General features: G+C 42.4%; 3 protein-coding genes across 6 annotated transcripts in view; 1 reads left to right on the top strand and 2 right to left on the bottom strand.

Annotated features, from left to right (window-relative positions):
* arhgef10 (Rho guanine nucleotide exchange factor (GEF) 10) overlaps positions 1 to 5,104 on the bottom strand; it is a 43,139-nt gene extending 38,035 nt beyond the window's left edge. For all 3 annotated transcript variants that reach the window (XM_030719367.1, XM_030719369.1, XM_030719368.1), the window contains exon 1: positions 4,967 to 5,104. The gene's annotated coding sequence lies outside the window, so the exon portion shown is untranslated. The remainder of the gene's footprint in view (positions 1 to 4,966) is intronic.
* Positions 5,105 to 7,152: 2,048 nt separating this feature from the next.
* Positions 7,153 to 10,381, bottom strand: cln8 (CLN8 transmembrane ER and ERGIC protein). The gene is made up of 3 exons (XM_030719596.1): positions 10,308 to 10,381; positions 9,444 to 10,067; positions 7,153 to 9,041 (listed from the first exon to the last, which is right to left on the bottom strand). Exons 2-3 carry the CDS (start codon positions 9,981 to 9,983, stop codon positions 8,715 to 8,717), a joined length of 867 nt encoding a protein of 288 aa, XP_030575456.1. The 5' UTR covers positions 9,984 to 10,067; positions 10,308 to 10,381; the 3' UTR covers positions 7,153 to 8,714.
* A 1,582-nt stretch (positions 10,382 to 11,963) lies between these two features.
* Positions 11,964 to 19,804, top strand: LOC115773104 (uncharacterized). Of its 2 annotated transcripts, XM_030719614.1 has the most exons (10): positions 11,964 to 12,199; positions 13,603 to 13,698; positions 14,408 to 14,545; positions 14,657 to 14,835; positions 14,917 to 15,053; positions 15,371 to 15,464; positions 15,639 to 15,968; positions 16,048 to 16,213; positions 16,289 to 16,413; positions 16,997 to 19,804. In XM_030719614.1, the coding sequence occupies exons 2-10, from the start codon at positions 13,605 to 13,607 to the stop codon at positions 17,312 to 17,314; spliced, it is 1,581 nt and encodes a 526-aa protein (XP_030575474.1). In that variant the 5' UTR covers positions 11,964 to 12,199; positions 13,603 to 13,604; the 3' UTR covers positions 17,315 to 19,804. The 2 variants fall into 2 exon arrangements, with proteins under 2 accessions (XP_030575474.1, XP_030575473.1); XM_030719613.1 differs by lacking the exon at positions 11,964 to 12,199 and having other exon boundaries at positions 13,223 to 13,698.
* The last annotated feature ends 1,917 nt before the right edge of the window (positions 19,805 to 21,721 follow it).

The following is a 21,721-nucleotide window of genomic DNA, read 5'->3' as shown; positions in this document are numbered from 1 at the left end:
CATCTCCACAGACAGCACAAGTTCACAGCAGTCCGCATCTGACTAAGACTGAAGAACAGAAAACAAGGACAGCTCACTCTGACTGTCAAAGATGGTTTTGTCTAGAAATCATGTGAAATCCTCTGCTGGATTCACTGGGCACAAAGCCACATACAGGGCTAGTGTGGCTAACAGTGCTAACAGAGACAGGTAGACTGAGCCTGAGGAGATACCAGCCTTCATAACAGAGAGGAGTGCACAGAAGCAGCATTAATAGATTTACATCTTTAGGCTGTCCGGTATTCATCATGAAATGGCCGAGACCCAAGTCTCAAGTTTCAGTAGCATCAGGCAGGTTAAGTCCTCCAGCGTGACCAAAGTGAAAAAGACTAAAACTAAGGATGCTTTGAGAGTCCACTCTGCCTTCAGTTTGTCTCATTTCAGCAAACTAAAATGTTTCAGTGTGTTTAGTCCACTATAATAACCCTGCTGTGAGCTGGTTGAAGCAGGTAACTACATGACCAGCGTGCCTATAGCCGGCACATTTTAAAGTGAGGGACTGTCAGCCTAACCCAAACAGCAGCTTCAAAGGGTGACTCATCTCTCCCGGTGTAAGCATTGTTCCAGGTTTAGGAAAGCAGGAAAAGGATGGAAAGGAGAGGAAAAGAACCAAAACATGTTCTTCTTGATCCAGAGGCCCAGGAGAGAGAAAAATACATAAAAAAAAAAATCTGTTTTGTGACTGAAACAGTTTCTTTTCTCGTGTTTCTGTTGTAATATCCACGAGTGAAGCTGCAGAAATAAAACCTTTCTCACCCCTCTTTGAAAGCAGGCTGCAGATTCCTGCATTCCTCTCTGCTCCTAAAATTACTCCAATTCGGCCTTTTTACTTGCTTTTGGAAGAAAACTAAACACATTTCCAAATTATATCCTGCTCTGCTTGTGGCGTAGCGTGACTTCAGATGTGGTCTTCACCAAACGAGCACCTGTCTCACCCTGTGAGGATGACCTATACCTGACAAAAACACTCCTGCAAACAGAAACCACTGGGAGTCTGCAACAGAAGCAGGCAGCTGAGCATGTGTAGCAAATATATTCATTTTTAATTGTGCTTCTGTTTAGTGTTTACTTAAAAGGCACTGTATTACTGACATATCTAAGAGCAATGATTTAAGACAGAGAGGAAGACAGCAGAAAGGTAAAATCATCTCCACAGTTGATGATTCACTCAGCTGAGCGTGTCATTACATGCTGGGATGAATGAGCAATGCTCTGCACACAGGAAAACACTCACACGGCTTGCAGTGTAATGCAGACAATTTGCTCACCTGTGTGTTCCTAATAACCCACATATGCTAAATAAGAAACAACACGTGTGTGTCAACAGAACCCCAAGTGTAGAGGATTCACTGTGACCCATGTTCAGTCAAACAGGACTGATGTCTACAATGTTGCAAAGTTCTTGATCTTTAATCGAGGGATTATTATAGATTACTGTAATATTTTACTTCCTTACTGGGACACTGGGTTTTGTTTTAGTCACATGCTAAACAGGCACATTTTTAGAAACTAGAAGTTGATACAAATTAAGTATGTTCATGCTGATGTTGCAGTTTTTCCATTAAAACTTGTTTCAAGCAGGTGGAAATCCCACCCTGCTCCACAGATGGGCTGAGAGAATACATCAAGTTTGTATTCATTCAGAAAGATGCACAAGTGCCACATGGTACCGAATTCGAAGATGATGGAGCAGGCTTGCTTTTAAACATCACTTTATTGTAAGTTTCCTTGTTTCCAAGTAGGATTTAAATAAAACACTGAACTCTCCAAGCTCTCTGCCCCAAACACCTCACCATTCATGCTGAGAGCTAAAGCTTAGCAAGAGGTCTTCAGCCGGGTCTTCTAGTGGACACTTACTGACATTCCACACACAAGCTGAAAGTCATAAAGAAAGGCCCAGGGGAGTGGGTGCTCTGCTGTGAGTGTTTGTCTTTGGCTCTGCAGCTCTTCACTGGGCAGAGCGTCCTTCTGTTAGGATGACATCAATCAAATGTGTTCTGCCTGCAGAGTGGACGATAGTCTTTACAGAGCACTGTAATGTGTTTGTGGGGGAGTTCGGGGGAGGACTGCAGCATGCTTTCCATAATCAGACTTCAGGAGCTAAGCAGTAAGAGCACTGCTATGAATGGATCAGAGTTTTGTAGACCGCTGGGACACACATCCTTTGCATTCTCATTAAAACAGTTTTAACAGAGCGTACTGATTTTTGTGCAGCACGGTAACAAAGTGATGTGCATCCAGTGGTTGTCTGCTGTGTGTGTTGGCTAACAGGATCGGCACTGCAACTGACAGCATGGTTTCTGGGCCAGCCAGCCTTGACAACACACCCCACCCTTCACCGCCCACCCCGACCACAAACTGGGTGGGCACAAGAGCTGACTTAACTGTCTTCCTTCAAAAGGAGGAATTCTGACTCTCGGCCAGTGGGAGCTTCAGATGACATCTGCAAAGGACCAAAGGAAATCAGAGCCACATATATCACTACCACAGTAAAGCAAGAGTCCTCCTTATTGTTCCAGTGGCAACAAAAGTCTCGCAGTGCAGTGTTTACTCCTCTCCAATTAATACAACCTCCCCTCAGAACACTGATAAACCCCTCCAGGATTACTCTGCTGTTCCCCATCAGCTACGTATAGCTATAAATGTAACGACAGTTGATTATAGGGAATGCACATCAATAATCAGATGCACAGGGCTGATTACAGGCATGATCTATCAGCATCTATCAACATCTGCATTCAGCTACAAACACTGAAGCCTTGTAAACTCAATGTGGTCCATACTAACCTACCACTGTGATGTGGGTACAGATCACATTACCCCACAGTATACCCATAATGATGTACTACTCTGTAATGTAGTATGTATGAGGCAGATTCTGTTTTTAATCATATGAAAGGCAAACACTGACGTGACCCTGCCAGCCTGGGAATCACTGGACACAATAAAAGACGAGGGCTCCATAATATTTCAAACGTGGTGCCCATTTGATGACTGCAAAGTCTTGGCTGTCACTCCTAAGTGTCTCCACCCACCCAGTGAGCCACACCAAAGCTCCGAGAAGCCAACATGTCACCAGGAACACACTATTTAGTGAGTGGTGATGAGCAGCGGAGAAGCAGCCGCTCTAAAGCGCTTTTGTTAACTGGCTGGATTTCAGCTCTGAAGGAATTTTAATGTGAATAGAGCGACTCAATCAGATTACAATAAATGACCACAGGAAACCACACCATTCTCCATCATCAGACTAGCTGCTTATGCGCTGACTTGAAAAGGGTGGAAACCGTTTTTGAAGAAAACATTACCAGCGACTCTTAGCTTTACTCATCCTCAGGCAGCCTGCAGAGTCCTGAGCTTCAGCTCCATTCAGACAGCACAGTGCTGTCAGGCACAGGATGGTAACTGTGTTGTTCTTGGATCAGTCTCTAAATTTACACGTTCCCAGCTTCCAAACAAGCATGTGGTGCGTTCATTTTCTCTGGTCCATCTGCACGAGAGCAGCGGCCTTCCTTTCCCAGCTGTTGCTGAACTATGCTGCTAATCCACGTCTTAGCTCGGGGGATGTTTGGCCGAGTGGTGGGTGGACAGTGACTCCATAACCGCCTTTCTAAAAATGAATGGTATGCTCTCTGCACAGCCATTGTGTACTCTGGCACCCCGAGCTCAGTCATGGTAAACAGCAGGCGTTTCCACGAGCTGGAAAAGCAGAGTTAGTCGCTGCCCTGTCACAGTTAACGAGACAGCATGTCCTGGTATTTCTCCAGTAAAATGCACCTGTGTTCACATATACTGAACTCTGGCTTTACCCTGTGTTTTCACGTTGGTGACGAAAGTATTGAGGAGCTGTTATAACAGGCTTTGAACAGGCGACAGTGCAACACACAAAGGATCCTACATGATGCACATTAAGTGACCACAGTCAGTGTGAGCACAGAAACAAACAGACTCTGTGGGCAGCTTCTCGGGGCGCTGTTGCACTGATGGAGCTATTAAGCATCTGTATTTACAGCCAGGCCACTCTGATGATTTGCTAAACAAATCACCAGCAGAGACTTCTGTGTGCAAGCATGTGCATGTGTGACCCTTTAAATCTTCCACCGCACCCTTGTAGTGGCAGAATGAGCTGGACATGCGCGACACCAGACAATTCAAGTGGTGATCAAAGCATTCTTTGTATTTAACACATCTTTTAGAGGCTTTCCACAGATTAGTGGATTCCTTGTTGTAGTGCAGGTAGCCACCTACTAAAGGGAAACAGTCCAATAAAACTGAGGTTTTATGACCTGCGCAGACCACCTTCCACTTGACTGGAGCCGTGCGGTGCTCGCTGAGGAATGCTATGCATGACTACTTGAATTTGTAGCCGCTGCAGCTCAGGAAGTTTTGTCCAGCTACCAGTGATTTCAGGTGAGTGTCAAGTCCGCAGGTGATGTTTGTGTCAATAAAGCTTAAGTTTATTATCAGTGTTGTAAACCTTACGAGTAACCAAATCAGCAAAAAGATACCATGTAGGGTGTTCAGAAAAGGAAGTCTATCAAAGTGTCGCATAATAAGAAAAACCTGATGAAATATGTTTGAATTCTTAAACAAAGAAGCAGAAAAACTTCATTCCTGAACTTAAAGCAGCTGATTTCCGGATTAGGATGCATTAATGCTCATAAAGCAGATAAAAACTGAGCGTTAGTGATTGTGTTACTGCAGGTATCTGACAGGGTGGCATCTTCACGGTAAGAGAGACGCCACGTTATAGCCACACATACACTGTGTCACAGTGGGAAACACATTTACGAGACTCTTATAAATTAAAGAGACATTTTACATGTTCCTGACACACACTTAGCCCAACATGACTTCACATAAAACTAAGTTATTAACACAGATTTGTATTCAAAGCTTTGTGAAAACCCTAGAAAAGACCTCCACTCACCATTTTGTGACTTGTTCCCGGATGAACTTCTTTATCCTTCACAGCAGCTGCTAAACGAAAAACAACTCAAATCTATCAAACATCCACTTTTCGCCCTTTTTGCTTCGCTCCCTTCGGTGCAAGCTGACCCCATCCATGAAAACCCTCCTCCCATCCTTTCAGACGCTGATTGGCCACTGTGGGGACACCGCAAGCTGTGATTGGCTGTACGGAACGTCAATCAAACTTCCGCCGTCTTCTCCTGTAGGATTTATCGGAGAGGAGTTCCAGCACAGTGACCACGTGACATATGAGGTGGCTCCGTTCTTAACAGCTGTCCGGAGGTGATGTTGGAGGAAGTTTCTGCTTTATCCCCTAAAAGCTGGATCTCAAAGGCCGCGCAGGTGATTTTAAACATGATGAGGAGGCCAGACTGTTACATTTGCTACTTCAGGTGTGTTTGAGAGGAGAGAGAGCACAGCAGAGCAAAGAGGCAAAGCTGTAAGAAGTAACTCCGGGACTTTCCCGGCTGAACTTCAGTTTTCCGGTAGTGTATCCTTTAAAAATGGCGACTTTTCACGAGAGATTTTTCTGTTTTATATCACGTTTCTCCGACCAGAGTGCAGACAGAAAAACAGTGGCTCCTATTCTGCCACCTACAGGCAGATCCGCAGTTGCACACTCACAGTCCACGTAAGGCCCTCCTCAGGTCTCTGTACTTCCTCACACCTTTCCCACCTAAAAGACAGGAGCAGGAGGCAACAGGTGTATGACAGAATCAGACAGCCTTGCCTCTGAGCAAGCATTTTGAAGGCCTATCACTGGAGGTCCTTTTTTTTTAATCATCTGAGTGTTGAGTGTAAGTAACAACTTATAAAATACAAAAACACTATATTGTTTCAGGTGTGCCGTGGCCCCCCCCATACATCACAGTTAAAAACACCCACAGAGGATACACCTGTGCAGCTTCACCCTCTCTCATCTCTTCTCCAGGTACACTCACGGGTGGAGAGGAGATGAGGAGGCACAGGGATGGGCACAGGGATGGGCCTGCACAGGGATGGGCCTGGGCCCATCCCTGTGCAGGTGGGTTCACAGCTTCCTGACCAGCAGACCACAGGTGGTACGAGTGGGTCACCTCACCTCATCCTCCCTCACCCTCAACACTGGATCCCCCCAAGGCTGTGTGCTCAGCCCTCTGCTGTACTCACTGTACACCCATGACTGCGAGGCCACGTCAGAGTCCAACGTCATCATCAAGTTTGCTGACGACACTGCTGTTGTGGGACTAATCTCCCACAATGAGGAGACAGCCTACAGGAGAGAGGTCTCCCGCCTGGAGAACTGGTGCCAGGAGAACCACCTCCTGCTCAACGTCAGCAAAACAAAGGAACTGATCGTGGACTTCAGCAGGAAGCAGCAGAGGGACTACCATCCACTTGTCATCAGTGGTGCTGAGGTGGAAAGAGTGGACACTTTCAAATACCTGGGAGTGACCATCTCACAGGACCTGTCCTGGACTCATCACATAAACATCACTGTGAAGAAGGCCAGACAGCGTCTCTACCTCCTCAGGCGGCTGAGAGACTTCAAGCTCCCACTCAAGGTGCTCAGGAACTTTTACACCTGCACCATCGAGAGCATCATGCGTGGGAACATCACCACCTGGATGGGAAACTGCACCAAGCAGGACTTCATGGCCCTAAAAAGGGTGGTTCGTTCAGCTGAACGGACCATCAGAACCACCCTCCCCAACCTGCAGGACATTTACACCAAGCAGTGCAGGCTGAGGGCCATGAAGATCCTAAAACAGCCCAGCCACCCCGGACACTCTCTCTTCTCCCTGCTCCCATCAGGCCGGCGTTACCGCTGCCTGAGGGCTAAGACTGAAAGGTTGAAGAAGAGTTTTTACCCACAAGCCATCCGTCTGCTCAACTCTGAGCCCTAACTGGACCATTATTGCACAATGTAAATATTATAATTTATAAAAGTGTGTATAGTGTATAGTATATAGAGTATAGTGTATAGTGTGAATTACTTTTTTTAATTTTTATTCTTCTTATTTATATGTGTGTGTATATATGGTTGCAGGTACAAAATACATTTCACTGTGCATTGTACTGTGTATAACTGTGCATGTGACAAATAAACACTATCTTAAATCTTAAATCTTAAACTGAAAAATGAAAGAGGCCAAAGAGATGCAATAAGTGAGAAAACAATTTATTTTAGTTGTTTAAGTGAAAGCTTAGTCCAACACACACACAGAACATTGAACAGTTTGGTTTATGGCACTGAATTCACAGGAGACCTTCAACATGTTCCGTGTTCCTTCTATAATTTTATAAACTAATTCAATCCAACAAGATTCTCATTAAGCACGAGTCATGGTGTGAAAAGCAGATACATTTTAAATGGACTCTACTTGATTGTAACTTCAAAGCAGTGAATTAATTTCAGCACGCTGTGTTTCAGAGGGTCCTCATCAGACATGTGAGGCACAGCAGGCAGCCAATCAGGCTCCAGTTATTTGTTCAGGCTGAAACAAAGAGGCTCATTTGCACCTTCTAGATGCACAATTTGGTCATAAGTTAAATATTACTGGTAACATTAAGATGTAAAAAAGTACAGAATATAAACACAGTTAATTAGAAATGAGAGTAACGCTGTTAAAGTGAAGCTGAGTGTTTGCAGCAGGCAAACAAAATACTCCCCATGGCAGAGATATGACACCCCCCCGCCCCCCTAAACACACTTCTGCTTCAGTTCAAACCGTACAACCACAATACACCACGGCCTGTAAACACTAGTTCAGTATTTTTACACCACATCTCCATCTGTGACAATGACGCCTTTGTGAGCTTCCCTCCATCCACCAGCTCAGTGTAAGGCCTCCTCTGACACCGCCATGAGAAACGCTTCCCTCTGTGCTGATTCACAGTCCAAACACACCAATCTAATAAATTCAGAGCGTAACCCATAAGACTGCACTCTTAAACATAATCCAGTTTTACCCTGCTCAGTCAGTGGAGCTGACACAGGGTCCATTCTTGAGTTTAATGGTGAAAGGTTTGATTTCCACTCAGTGAGGAAACCATCTCTCTGCCGCCCCACAGCACATCTCCAGGCACAGCTCACACTCCCTTTAATGGAGACCAAGTTTCACGTTCAATAGCGACACACTAGAAACTGCTGCGGGTAGGCAAAGATAGTCACTCCCAAAGCAAACTTAGATACTGCACATATACAGTATTAAGAATTTTTTGCATTCTGGTCTTTATCTCTAAGCAGATTTTCATCTCATTAAAGCTGTGGTTGATTATGTTAATGACTTTGAATCCTATGAGAAGCTCTCACATCCTTTATACTGTTAAAACAGGAAACTATCCCTTTAAAAGTACATATTTATAACAGTGTTTCCATGAAATCTCACCATCAAACACTCTTTGCTGCAGCGATAGCACTTATGTGTACAGTCAACCATAAAGTCCCATAAAAACTAATAAGAGATTACATTTGCTTTAATCTTAGTAAATGAAAACTGCCTGAAAGTAAAGTGTGGTGGAAGATCATGCTGCACACTATTATCATTGCACCAGATGATCATATGTAAAGTCTTTTTACAGAGCGAGGGCGTCACAGTCCAAAGATATAAAGAAGTCTCAATGTGATAAAAATAACTTTTACAAACAGCCATCTATCAAAGGCCAGCTCACACATCTCAAATAAAAAAGAGGCATCACTGAGATAATCGACTCTGTGATTCTCCTTAGCTGACGTGGGGTTTTCCAGGAACCTCAGACTGACGGTCGGTGGTGCCATTCAGTGGTACCGCCTTGTTGCCAAAGTTCCAGTCCACAGGATTAAGAAGCTGCAGTGTCTTCTTGTGGGTCCATATGGGGTTGATGATAAATGTGAGCAGAGCGAGGCCAGTGAAGAAGAGTATTAGCTGGGGCAGGGGTACGTGGGACCAGAGCTCTCCCCGGTGGGTCAAGGTTACCCACCACATGTAATAAGTGAGCACCATGCGACAGTGAAACATGTGAATCATCACCCACTGGTTGGCTCTCCAGAACAGAGTGCGTGCCCAGCCGGTCTGTCAGGAGAGAGAGACACAATCATGTCAGTCACTCGTTTTTATTCTGCATTCACACAAATCTGTGAATGAACCTGGAAGCAGGAGGGACACAAACATGTGGCTCCAGTTTGTCTTCTTGGTTTGGTTTTAATTTGATGAACTTCCTCTTTCTAAGAAGTCTAAAACTGATCTGAAACTGTGCAGATAATCAGACCAAAGGGGAACTAAAACTTAGAGATCAAGAAACAGGTCGAGCCAACACATGAGATACTACAAGCAAAGCTGGGACTCACTGTACTTACCAAAGATAGTCTCTCTTTGGTAAGTACAGATAAAGCCACCAATGTGCTACAGTACAGGCTGCCTGGAGCATGTGATGACGGGTACTTGCACTTAACATAAGACACTAAAGGCCCATACCTTGAGCAACATCCAGGATATACAGGTGAATGGGGTGCTCATCTCCAGCAGGAGTGTAACCATGGGCAGGAAGTGGCCCAGGGAATCCCACACCACTGCCCCGACATATCCCGACAGGGCGAAGAAATGGTGCGTGGCCAGTGGCAGGTCGAATGACCAAAACACCACACTGGAGGCGTGAAGTGCCACATTCTCAAAAGCAAAAAATCCCGTGGCTGTGAGGACGTTAAACCATGACCAGTCTTCCTGGCCCCTCACTTTGTCTCTGGTTATTGACGAGTCCTCAGTCAGGGCTCGCAGACCTGCCGCTGTACTCTGGATGCCAAACACGGCCCGGGTGGCAGCCAGGTTCCAAAAAACCTTTTCCTTTGCTGGCAGGGATTTGTAGGTCCGGCACAGAGCCGCAGACACGAGGTGGGAGAAGAGGAATACTGCAGTATAGAAGCCAAAGCCGAGGCCAATAAGCTGGAGGCGACAGTCCCATGAGAAGTATTCCTCACTGGGCTGGGACAGAGGGCTGGGGTGCTGCTCGGAGGACATGGCGTCTGACGGAGGATTAATGAACCTGCGCGGGCCGAGGCTCACCTGGAGGCGGAGCTGCGAGGAGCATAGTGTGCGGCTCACCTGCGAAACCAAACACAGACAACACACCATCCATCAGTGCTCTGCTGAGGCTGCGAACAAGCCCCATCAATACTGCTATTTTCATGGAAACGCTGTTCGAGGCCAGCCTCTTCTTCCAACATCCCTAAACTTTTATTCTTCGAAACAGGAACCAAAGTTTCAGCAACACAAAAATCACACTCAAGACACACTAACAAAATATTCAGTCTGACGCAGTTATAAACTCACACCGTAACGTACCGGACAGAAGCGGTTCCGCCGGGTAACGCAGCCCTCAGCGACCCGCAGCACCCAAACAGGAAGACTCACATCATGCGACTCCAATTTGGTCATATGACGTCCCCACAGGAAATCACGCCTTGTTAGACTTTGCAGAAATCCCATTGGTCAGCGCCGCTCAGAGGCTGAATGCCATTGGCCATCTCTAATTTACATTTTCTGTCCGGAAACACTGTAACAACGCTAGAGAACAGGAAGTCTACACTGACTGTATTTAGACTGTTTTTCTGTTTTCAATCAATTTTTAAAAATGACATAAATATTAAGGATTTTCTCTAAAAATCGTTCGAAGTTTCAGTTGCAGCACCACCTAAACCAGCAGCCAGAGTTATATAAGGTCTCTTTAATATTTATATGAATATCTTTTAATTACTACCAGATTACTGCAGGAGAAGAAACTGCAAGACTGAATGATTAAAAATCTCAACAAATGGTGAAATGAATAAATAATGAATAATAAATAATGTGTTATTAGAACATGGCGCATACCTGTATGTGTCCAGCAGAGGGAGCCGTTGCACCGTGAGAGTGAAATCGCGCTGGTTTGGGGCATCTGTGCGCTGAAGGACTGATTTATTTGATTTCATTTTATTATTATTGTGAAACATTTGCTGAGTGGGATGAATAGAACCTGTATTGTCAACCACGTGTAAGTGAAAGGACAAACCTTCAGTGTTCTTCTCTCAAAGGATTGCCATCTTTTTCATCGTCCTCTCACCTTCATGGGTGAGACAAATGACCGTTTCTGTTTACCTCACAGAGACCTTGTAGGTGGAAATGTTGCAGTAAGGAAAATGTTTGCATTGCGAGGTCTTTGAAACATTTGGACTGTGATCATCAGTTTAAGCAGAGTTATGATCTACTGTAACAGTGATCATGTTCTTGCACACAGCTCTGCACCCTGCCACTGGACTCACCATCACTGTTTAAGTCATTCTGTTGTGCTGTCAGTCTAAAATTGAATGCTGAATATGAATCTTACTGTATATGACACTAGATATGACTGGTGGGGGATGGTGGTACAGTGGTTAGCACTGTTGCCTCATAGTAAGAAGGTCCTGGGTTTGAATCCGGGCTGGGGCACCTCTCTCCGGTTAAGTCCAAAGACATGCATGGGGATGGTTAATTGTTGGTTCTAAATTGGCCATAGGTGTGAATGTGAGCTCGAGAGATTGTCATTCACTCTGTGTGGCAGCGCAGCACCTGTGCAGCTCTCGCCCTGGGACACCTGGGATGGGTGCCGGCTCCCCTCCGACCCTGGACTGGGTGAGCAGAAGAAAAGTGATGGATGGGAAGCTGATGCACACTAATTGCTTTTGTTAGATATGAAAAAAAGTTCATTGAGTTTATTCTACTGATATAAATGCCAGTTCTATGGTGACCCTCCAGACTGTGAGCTTTGAAAAGTAAGTGCACCAATTTCTTTGACTGATGATTCAGAGCTACGCTTAATCTTTATTTCACTGATCTTTTCGTTAGCGGGCTACAGATATAAAATGCATGAAATGTCATGAAGAGTTTGATGCATTCGTTTAGCTCCCCTCCTGTGAGAGAAACCTCCACTGGAACTGCTTTTACACAGTAAAAATGCCAGTGTTAAAATCTTAGGTGTAGTGTTAAATAAAAAGTGTTGGTGTTGTATTAACAACACACAGCTGTAAAATAACACTGCCGGTGTAAGTTCTTACATATTTAAGTTGTTAAATTCAAGCGTTAATTAGTTGGTGTTGCTTAAGCCACGCCTTCGCTTTACGGCTGCAAAGTGCCGTCTGCTTTCTGTCGGTTTCCAGCAGTCGCTCGGTCGGACATTACCGTTTCTTTTAACCCGCAGAAGACAAAATTACTTCCTAAAGGTAAGCTAAATGTCCAGACTTGATGTTTTGATAGAAATGTGCTTTTTAGTTTGTGACATCAAAAAATATACTATATTTAACCTATTTTGAATGGAAAGTTCACCAAATTCAAGGTCCCGCCATTTTACCAAATCTAGGGAGCGGTAAATTTGAATTCTAATATTATATTTGGTCAGTTCTAGTAGTCATTTTACAGCGTAAATATGACACGTCTGGCGGTATGGCCTTAAATATTGTCGATGTGTGCATTTACAAAGCTAGCAATACAAACTGCTAATGAGCCTTCAAGAGGACGTGGGGGACGTTCCCTCCAAAAACCATGCTAGCTAGCCATTGATCGCCAGGCTCTGAACCTTGCTGAGGCGCCCTCGCGCACGGCTGAGGATTTCATAGTTTTACTTTTGGACCTCTGCTGTCATTGCATTTAACAAACAGGAGCTGACTCCGCCTGGGCTAGCTCGCTATCATCGCCGTTTGCGCTTATATCATTTAAACAAAATTTGCCATCTACCACAGAGCAGGGGCAGTTTCATTCACAACGGGTGTGCGCACACTTGATTTCGTGGGCTACAGAAATCAAAATGACAACCGGCATAAACGGGAGAAGTTAGAGGAAAAGGGAAGAGCAAAGGAAAATTTCAGGCTTTCTATTTAAAAAAAAAAAATCAAAGCATGAAAGGTAAATACCAACCTTCATGTATTTTGATACACAAATTGAACATTTAATGCAAAATTTAGGGCTGCAACAATTCCTCGAGTAACTCAAATAATCCTAAAAATCTTCGATACAAATTTGTTGCTTCGATGTTTCCTTTTAATGCTGCAGCTTAGGTGTCTCCGTGTAAGCGGAGCATTTCATTCACATTAGGGACCCTTTAACTGGAGTGGATATTCGCTGACAGGTTTTTCCACGCCCCCACTGCGCTGTGCTGTGGGTGTGCGCATGTGCGTTGTACTTGCTGTGCAGAGAATGTTAGTTTCTTTTTTTTTTCTTTTTTTTTTTTTTTATTTTCAGCAGCTGTTTTAAGTGCTGTCTGCACTTGCGCAGCCATTACTGAGATGGTGAGCTCAGGTGGCCTGAAAGGAAACGTTTTTCTAGTCCAAAACAGCAGGGCTTGTTCCTGTAAACACAGTTACAGACTTACAGAGACAGAGAAAAATGAGCAGTATGGAAGTTAAAATATGCAGATGAACTGTTAATATGAAAAATAATTTCTTATCCGATTACTTGATTAATGGATGAAGTAATCAATAAAATACTTGATTACAAAAATAATCCATAGTTGCAGCGCTACTTGTGTTCAGAAAGCTATAGTCAAACATTAGTTTTCAGCACCAGTGCTTCTTTAAAATATCTGTAATGTGTTGTCAAAGCTTGGAATGTGTCCATTTTTGTTCTGGAGAAATGCTGGTGCAGGTGGAGCATCAGGCAGTCCAGAAATGGGTTCGGGTTCCAGTGACAGATGACTGCTATGATTACTTGAAATTCATTCAAGAGGGTAAGTTCAGTGCTAATTATGTTGATATGGAAGCTGCCATTAAATAAAGCAAGCTTAGTTTTTCTAACTCAAATGTCTTTCCCCATCATAAAGATAGTTTTTGGCCTTTAGGAATCTGCATTTTAATCAGCACCAGTGCCGTGCCTTTGCCAACAGTCTGGGACATAAACTCTGGGAAGTCATGTAATGGAGTTGAAAAATGAACAACTCTTAACCAATTTCAAAATATGTTGGTGGGTTCTGCTAAGTGTAATTGCATGTTGGACCTAAAGGATAAAATATGGTCACTGCATAAATAATTATTGGTTTGGAGGATGGCATGTCAAAACTTGGACAGGGGTAATTTATGTTGCCCAAAAAAGAAGATGTGGATTTGTCTAACAATTCTTAGTAGAAAGATTTAGGCCCATCTATGTGTTCCTCATGTCCAGCCTGTTTATTAATTCCCCTCTCTTTATTGAAGTAATGAGCTTTGTTGGAGTAATAATTCATTCATTATTGTTCATAAAAATGGTTATGTAAAATTTTGGTGAACTGTGTTCAACAATAGAGGCAACACTTCATGATAAAATTTACTATTTTAACCAGCAGCTCATTGTCTGAAAATGTTATTTGAAATATATTTTAATTATAAATGTGATTGTCCCTTTACAGTTCTAACCATGTTTTAAATTAGCAGGTTAAGATGAGTATTTTTGTTCCCTTCCAGTTCATGCTAAATTCAACTTGGCAAGTGGAGTCTCTGTAGACCTGAAGGACTCATCTGGAGTCGATGTGGATGCTGATATTTTTGATGAACTCCTGAGGTCTGCTACAGTATCTTTCAAAGTAGTCACTGAGCGCTTTGGTAAGACATAAAAGCATTAAAACAAGTGTTACTTCTAATGCATTTAAAAATATATATAAAGCGAAAGTTATTTTAATTTGTTTACTAATGAAGTTTCTAAATTTTATACAGTGGCCCCTGTTGATCAGAGTGAGGTCACAGATGCTTCCTTCAGTTCTGAAGATGGCTCATTCTCGTCAGTCGAGTCTCCAAGCTCAGCAAGCTCATCTTCTACAGTGATTACAGAGAACACCAAAGCACAGAGAAGACGACTGGTTGAAGGACCACCTGACAGTGAGATGGCAAAAAATGTGAGTTGGTTCAAGGTTGGAAATAGAACGTTGATCCATTTTTAAAATTCATAGCAGGATGACATGTGAAATCTGTTGCAGATTGTCTATGTAGCTCTGCACCAAAAACCAGGAGGAGAAGATGTAATAAAAGAGTACAACAAGACCAGAAGTCTCTCTGATCCAACAAGAAAGAAACTTGTCAACATTTTAGTGGCGGATATGATTGAAAGTCATGGGTATGTAATCAATAAGTCTCAGCCATCTGTATGGGGGCGGAATTTAACCTTTATTTTTTCAACTGGTTGCACTGTAATTTCATCTTAGTTAAACACATACATGTATGAAATCCACAGAAATGTCAGAATTATTTGAAAAACAATTAACATAATGATTATTCAAATAGTTTGTAATTGCTGAGAAGGGGCTTAAGAGGTTTTAAGTTACTTATTGAATACATTAAATATATAATTTCTATTCATAACCCTTTGCACAGTTGGTGTGTTTGTTTAATCCCTATGTGAAATGGCAATATTTTTATTGAATTGTTTTTTAGGAGAGTCCCTCCTGTCAACATTCGCATTACCTACGCCCTGGGAATTGTCACCCTCTTCCCCAGTTTGAAAGATAATGGCTCACCGACTGGCTATGTGAGTATTAATTTGCAGGAACCCTGAATGTTCTCTTCTTGGGTCAAAATCTGTTTGGACTTTTATTAATTTTGGGGGGGGGGGGTGTCGATTAACCGTTGCAGCCCAGCTGTAATTGTCCTTTTGAATGGAATGTAATAGACAGTTCGTCTTGTCTGTTCTGTTCTGTGATAGGAGCATTACTATGATCCTCTCAGTGGACAGGGCTATCTGGCCTATCGATTGAAAACAGTTCAGCGTAACACTGCAAGTGACTTCAAGAGGAGCTCCAAGTCTGCTCATCAAGGCGGTCCGAGAACTCTGAGGGAGACCTTAACATCTGAACAGCTGTTTGGTGATGGATGCAAAGAAGCAATGTCCATGATGAAACATTCATCAGACCAGGAAGTTGTCAGGGAGAAAATGAAGGCAACATTTAAGCATAGACAGAATATGCTTCATGATCTGGACCAGTCATCACTCATCTTGGATCACTTCCCAAGATTCTTGGATACACCAGGCTTAGTAAGAAACTCAGACAGATTTAATTAACTGATTGATTTGTTGAATTGGATTGTGATGGCATTTTTTTTCTCTGTGCTAGATTGAGCAGGACTTCATCATGCTCTTTGGAGAAGACATCTCGGGGAAGTTCATCGCAAGATGGCCAACATTCTATAAACCGAGGGTCACCACTGTCAGCAAAAGCCTTCGACAGAGTGCTCATCTGGATGACCTTCTGTCCACTCAGGAGGAATCAAGTGATTATGGTAGGTATTAATAGATCTCTCTACATATGCATTTGCATGCTGTGATTCTTAAGATGGTGTGTGTTATTTCATTAGAATGGGATAGTGACCTGGCAGCTATTCTCCTGCTGGTTCATCTCTTGCCTCCAACCGCGAAGGGGAAAAGACAGGGAAAAATTAGTGCACCTCAGGCTGCTGACCGTGTTATCAAGTTCATGAAGGTATGTTTTTGGCATGAATTACTTTGCTTCACTTACAGTAAATAGGTCTCACTTTTCTAAAACTAAATTTAAAAAGTGAAATATCCACCCATCCATTCACTTCTGCTTATCCTATTCAGGGTTGCGGGGGGGGAGGGGCTGGAGTCTATCCCAGCTGACATAGGGCGAGAGGCAGGGTACACCCTGTACAGGTCGCCAGCCTGTTGCAGGGCCAAAACAGGGAGACAGACAACATCCACACTCACATTCACACCTATGGGTAATTTAGAGTTTCCAATTAACCTAACCCCAGTAAGTGCATGTGTTTGGACTGTGGGAGGAAACCGGAGTACCCGGAGGAAACCCACGCAGACACGGGGAGAACATGCAAACTCCACACAGGGAGAGAGGGAGGGGCCTGGGCCAAGGTGGAATCAAACCCCGGCCTTCCAGATGGTATTCTAACTGAGGCAGCAGTGCTAACCACTGTGCCCCCCCCCCCCCCCCCCCCAAAAAAAAAAAAACAAATAATAAAATGTCCTTAATTTGTTGCTTGTGAGGGAATAAGAGCAATCATTTCTAACATGCTGTCTCTCAATCTTAGGTGGGGACAAGCATGGCGACCTTCCTTGCCAAAGTTGGATCTGCACAGCCCTTCCTCCTCTGCGTTGGAGAAAAGAAGAGCAGGATACAGAAATTCTACATCATCCTGGATCAGAAGCCCATTCCCTGTGTGGCACAGACTGCAGTGGCTGCCTTCGATGAACTGTTTAAGGCACACTTTGTGTTTGCTGTGTCCTATGATGCAACCCTCCTCAACTTCTACACATTCATCCAAACAACGGTTTATGGCATTGATGTTGCAACAACAAAGGAGAGCCCCAGAGTCAAGAAAATTAGAGTGAGGATTAACAACACTTGAATATGCTAACATGTTACATTTGTAAGGTTCAGCACAGAAATTGTTCAACTCTTTTCCAGCATTTGAAATTTAGTCATGCTTTGTATCCAGGGCACAAATTGCGTTTGAAATGTGGGGAACATGGCTGTTCATCTGTTTTTTACACGTATTCTGGGTTCAAGAAGCACTTGCTGAAAGCACATGGAGACACATTTGCCACAGATTCTGTTTATAAGGGCAATGTTGGTACAGATAGTGTTGAGACAGATGATGTTTCTGCTCATGACCCATTGAGTAGCTCTTCTGTTGGTCAACAAAGTCATGCTAAAAAGAAGCAGTTAATGGATATGTGTAGCTCTGTTATTGCCCAAGTTCAAGCAGCTGGAGTTTCTGAAAATATTGTGCAGTCTTTAACTTGTTCAATGGAGGAGGTTGTTAATGATGTTCATATTCAAGCACAAGATGCCGTTCTTAAGTGTCTTTCATCTGAGGTGAATGAACAAACCTTAAACAAAGTCAGAGAATGTTTTGAGAACATAGAAAATCCATTCACACACCTTAACACTGAAAGAAAGAGGCAAAAGTATTTTGAAAAAAAATGGAAAATTGTTGAACCAGTAGAGCATGTTCTTGGAGTACGTTATGATACACGTTTGGATAAAACCACAGGTGTATACAGTCAAATTCCTGTTAATGACAAATTTATGTATGTACCTATTTTAGGAACTCTTGATTCATTGTTCACCAACCAAGAACTCAGTACCTGCTTTCAACAGGTAAAGTGTCATGAAGATGGGATATATAGAGACATCAATGATGGTTCCTATCTCAGAAATCACTCATTATTTTCAGAGCAAGAACATGCACTCCAAATACAGCTGTATTACGATGATTTTGAAACGGCAAATCCACTGGGACCCAAAAGGGGTTCACATAAACTTGGCTGTATTTATTTTATTTTAAGAAATTTGCCAGCTAAACTCAATTCAGTTTTGATGAACATTCATCTAGTTTCTCTTTTCCATGCCAAGGACTTAAAGAAGTACGGTTTTGGTCCAGTCTTGCAGCCTCTTGTTAATGACTTGAAATGTCTCGAGACAGAAGGTATTAAGGTCCCATTTTCTGATACACCATTAAGGGGTTCAATTGTTCAGGTTACTGGTGATAATTTGGCATTGCATAGCCTTTTTGGCTTGGTTGAATCGTTCAGTGCAACTTACTGTTGTCGATTTTGTTTAACTGATAAAACAAAGCTTCAGTCAGTATTCAGTGAGGATGACCAAGACCTAATTTTTCGCACAAAAGAGCTCTATTCAGAACATTTCAATGCTGTGGCACAAAATCCCATTCTTGTCCATTCTTTTGGTGTAAAAAGAGAATGTCCTCTTAATGCACTGCAGTATTTTCATTGTTCAAACAATTACGCAGTTGATATTATGCATGACCTTTTGGAAGGTGTTGTGCAGTATGAACTTCAGCTTCTTTTTCAGTACATGGTTAGGACTTCCATAGATTTAAACACCCTTTCAGAAAGGATACAGAGCTTTAACTATGGATACCTTGAGAGAAACAACAGACCTAGTGCAGTCAAAATTGATGGTAGCAATGACCTTGGCCTCAATGCTATTCAGTCATGGTGCCTCTTACGCAATACACCCTTGATTTTTGGAGATATAATTAATAGGAATAACAGCTACTGGAGGGTAATTCTTCTCTTGATTCAAATTGTCAATATTGTGTTCTCACCAAAAATCACAGATGGTATGACTTATTTCTTAAAGCATTTGATTTCTGACCATCATAAACTCTTTAAGTCTGTATTTACAGACAAGAAGCTGATTCCAAAACATCATCTGATGATTCATTACCCCAGATGCATCAGAAAAATAGGACCACTCATCCATGTGTGGTGTATGAGATTTGAAGGTAAACACAATTTCTTCAAGAAATCTGTGAAGAACTTTAAGAACATAACCAAAACACTGGTAAAGAAGCACCAGAGGCAGCTGGCTTTTCATTGGGAGAATTTTTACTTTCAAAGGTTTCAGTTTGGTCCTCTTAAAGATTACCCAATAAGTGAACTAGATTTCAGTGAGGTCTTAAGGTCTTGCCCCAGGTTGAATGTGCCTTGTGTATCCACAGCTTCATGGGTGAAAAACTTTGGAACAGAATACCATATTGGAATGATTGTCTGTACAAGTACTGAAAATGAAATGCCTGTTTTTCAAAAAATTGTTAACATCATAGTCAAGGATGATGAAGCATTTCTTTTGACTGCTAAAGTCATTACAGAGTATTTTGATGATCATCTGAATGCTTTCAGAATAGAGATTGTGGATGATGTGTTTGCTGTTATCTGTATCTCTGATCTGATATATTATCAGCCTTACGACAGGCAGTTTTCAGCTGACAGTGATGAAATAACATATATTGTGCCCCGCTGCTGTTTTATATGAGCTGTGCATTGAAGGTCTTTAATATTTAAATGGGTTTAATAAAAGTTAAACTTTCCATTTCTGTGTAATGTTTTGAATATTTATTATATATTTTTCCACTGGATTTGGTTTGTATTGACACCTTGTGGTGTGCATAATTTACCTTTTTAACACCACATTTTGTTTTGTGAGTAACACTATACTGGTGTTACTTTTAACATTACGTTTTAACACCAACACCACTGTAATGTTAATGTGACACCTGGTATTGTTGAATAGTAAACAATGTCTGGTGTTAATTTAACAAAAAAATGGGTGTCAATCTTTTAACACTTTCACAAATGTTATTTTAACACCAGGTAGTGTGGACACATATAGACACTTTGTCGGTGTTGAAATTAACACTGTGGGTGTGAAATTAACACTGGAATTTTTACTGTGTACTGTTAGGACCAGAATGCTGTTATTCTCCCACAATAAAGTATAATCTCTGACATTTTATATTCATAACAATATGAATAGTTTAGCACAACAGCAAGGAGCACCACAAAGACAAACATGTCCAAAACTTTTTCTCAAAAAATTTAATTGCAGAATTATTTACATCGAATGAAGTAAGCAATGATCAGCTGACTCAGACGGATAAAATCTCCCAGCAGCTCAGACAGGAGCGAATGCAGGGAAACATATTATAATAGAAAATAAATTGATGAGAAGGTAACTTGCACTGAAAGAACACATTCTGAGAGATGACTGACTTAAATAAATACATAACAAATGTACATCAGTGTCAGAATTCCTAACAAAAAAATGAATAAGCCTACATTCAAAATCAGTTTTTTGCATGCCATCATATCAGCGTAGAAAGGAACATAACAAAGTAAGAAGAGCAAAAACATGAGCAAGTGCAGAAAATAGTTGTGTTTCAATGAAGCATATATTTTATATTTATATATCTATATATATATTTCTTTACAAATAATGAATATTTGGCATTATATTCATCCTTACTATAGATATACAAGAGATGAAAATAGTTTTAGCTAAACAACTACCTTTTGATCTAGTAATTATAGAGTTGTTTCACATTCCAACTTCTAGGAATTGTTGTATCAGTCTGTCTCCGTGAGTCTGACGCTCTCTCCATGGCATGATTACAAAAAAGTCCCCTTGGAATATTTCATATCGTGGGTCGTAGAGATAAAAGCGCACAGACGGTCGGCGCGGCCGCCGAATGTGGAGATACAAGCTTAAATGTCGTGTTGGAAAAAGGCGGGCAATGGCAGAAATGGTTGGATTACATAAAGCCATATGTGGCTGTGTGTAATATTTGCTGGATAAGCCAAAGACGTTACACTTGCAGGTAACTGCTGCCCTCCTGACATTAAATACATTTTCTCCCCGCGGGCTTTACGCGAGGTTTTGGTGAGCCAATGAAAGAAACCGCTGCAGTCTCAAAGAGGACTCCCTCATGCCACGTGCCGTCCTCAAGGATTCGGCACAGAATACGTGCTACAATAGACTGCAAGGGAATACAAGATCACTCTGTAAGAAAGAGGCCTTGGAGCTGTTCATAAAAGAGCGTGTTCATACCTAAAAAGAAAAAAACATTTCTTGGATTGGAAACGATTTTCACTGGGAGGCAGAACTTAACCCGGCCGTTACAGCTAAGAGGTTGGCTCATGTTTCAGAAACTGCCACTAAGGGAGAGTGTCGAGGGTGCAGAGGTATTTTTCAGAGAGGGAGTGATGATTCCTCTGACTTCAGCTGTAAATGTACCGATGCTCGTGTCTCTGTTGCCCTTTATGTTTGTCTCCTTTGTGACTTCTGGCTCTGATTTCGCTTTGCTCTTCTGTTCAAGGTCTGACCAGAAAAAACGCTCTCCTTGCAGTTACGTGAATGCTTCAAAAGAAAAGGTGCAGAAGAAACTGAATCAGGTGCAGTTACACTACAGTTTTTCATAGCCCTGCTTGATATGCATAAGGGAGGAACT

Source organism: Archocentrus centrarchus, chromosome 22 (assembly GCF_007364275.1).
Source record: "Archocentrus centrarchus isolate MPI-CPG fArcCen1 chromosome 22, fArcCen1, whole genome shotgun sequence".
NCBI lineage: Eukaryota > Metazoa > Chordata > Actinopteri > Cichliformes > Cichlidae > Archocentrus > Archocentrus centrarchus.
This window is presented reverse-complemented; position numbering and strand designations above follow the sequence as displayed.

What these genes read in the sequence shown, in the direction of transcription:
- LOC115773104 (XM_030719613.1), top strand. Translation starts at nt 13,560, where the DNA reads ATGTGTTGTCAAAGCTTGGAATGTGTCCATTTTTGTTCTGGAGAAATG. An exon ending in AGTAGTCACTGAGCGCTTTG is followed by an intron (nt 14,546 to 14,656) that starts GTAAGACATAAA and finishes AATTTTATACAG; the next exon opens with TGGCCCCTGTTGATCAGAGT. An exon ending in ACAGTGAGATGGCAAAAAAT is followed by an intron (nt 14,836 to 14,916) that starts GTGAGTTGGTTC and finishes AATCTGTTGCAG; the next exon opens with ATTGTCTATGTAGCTCTGCA.
- cln8 (XM_030719596.1), bottom strand. Translation starts at nt 9,983, where the DNA reads ATGTCCTCCGAGCAGCACCCCAGCCCTCTGTCCCAGCCCAGTGAGGAA. An exon ending in TATCCTGGATGTTGCTCAAG is followed by an intron (nt 9,042 to 9,443) that starts GTATGGGCCTTT and finishes CTCTCCTGACAG; the next exon opens with ACCGGCTGGGCACGCACTCT.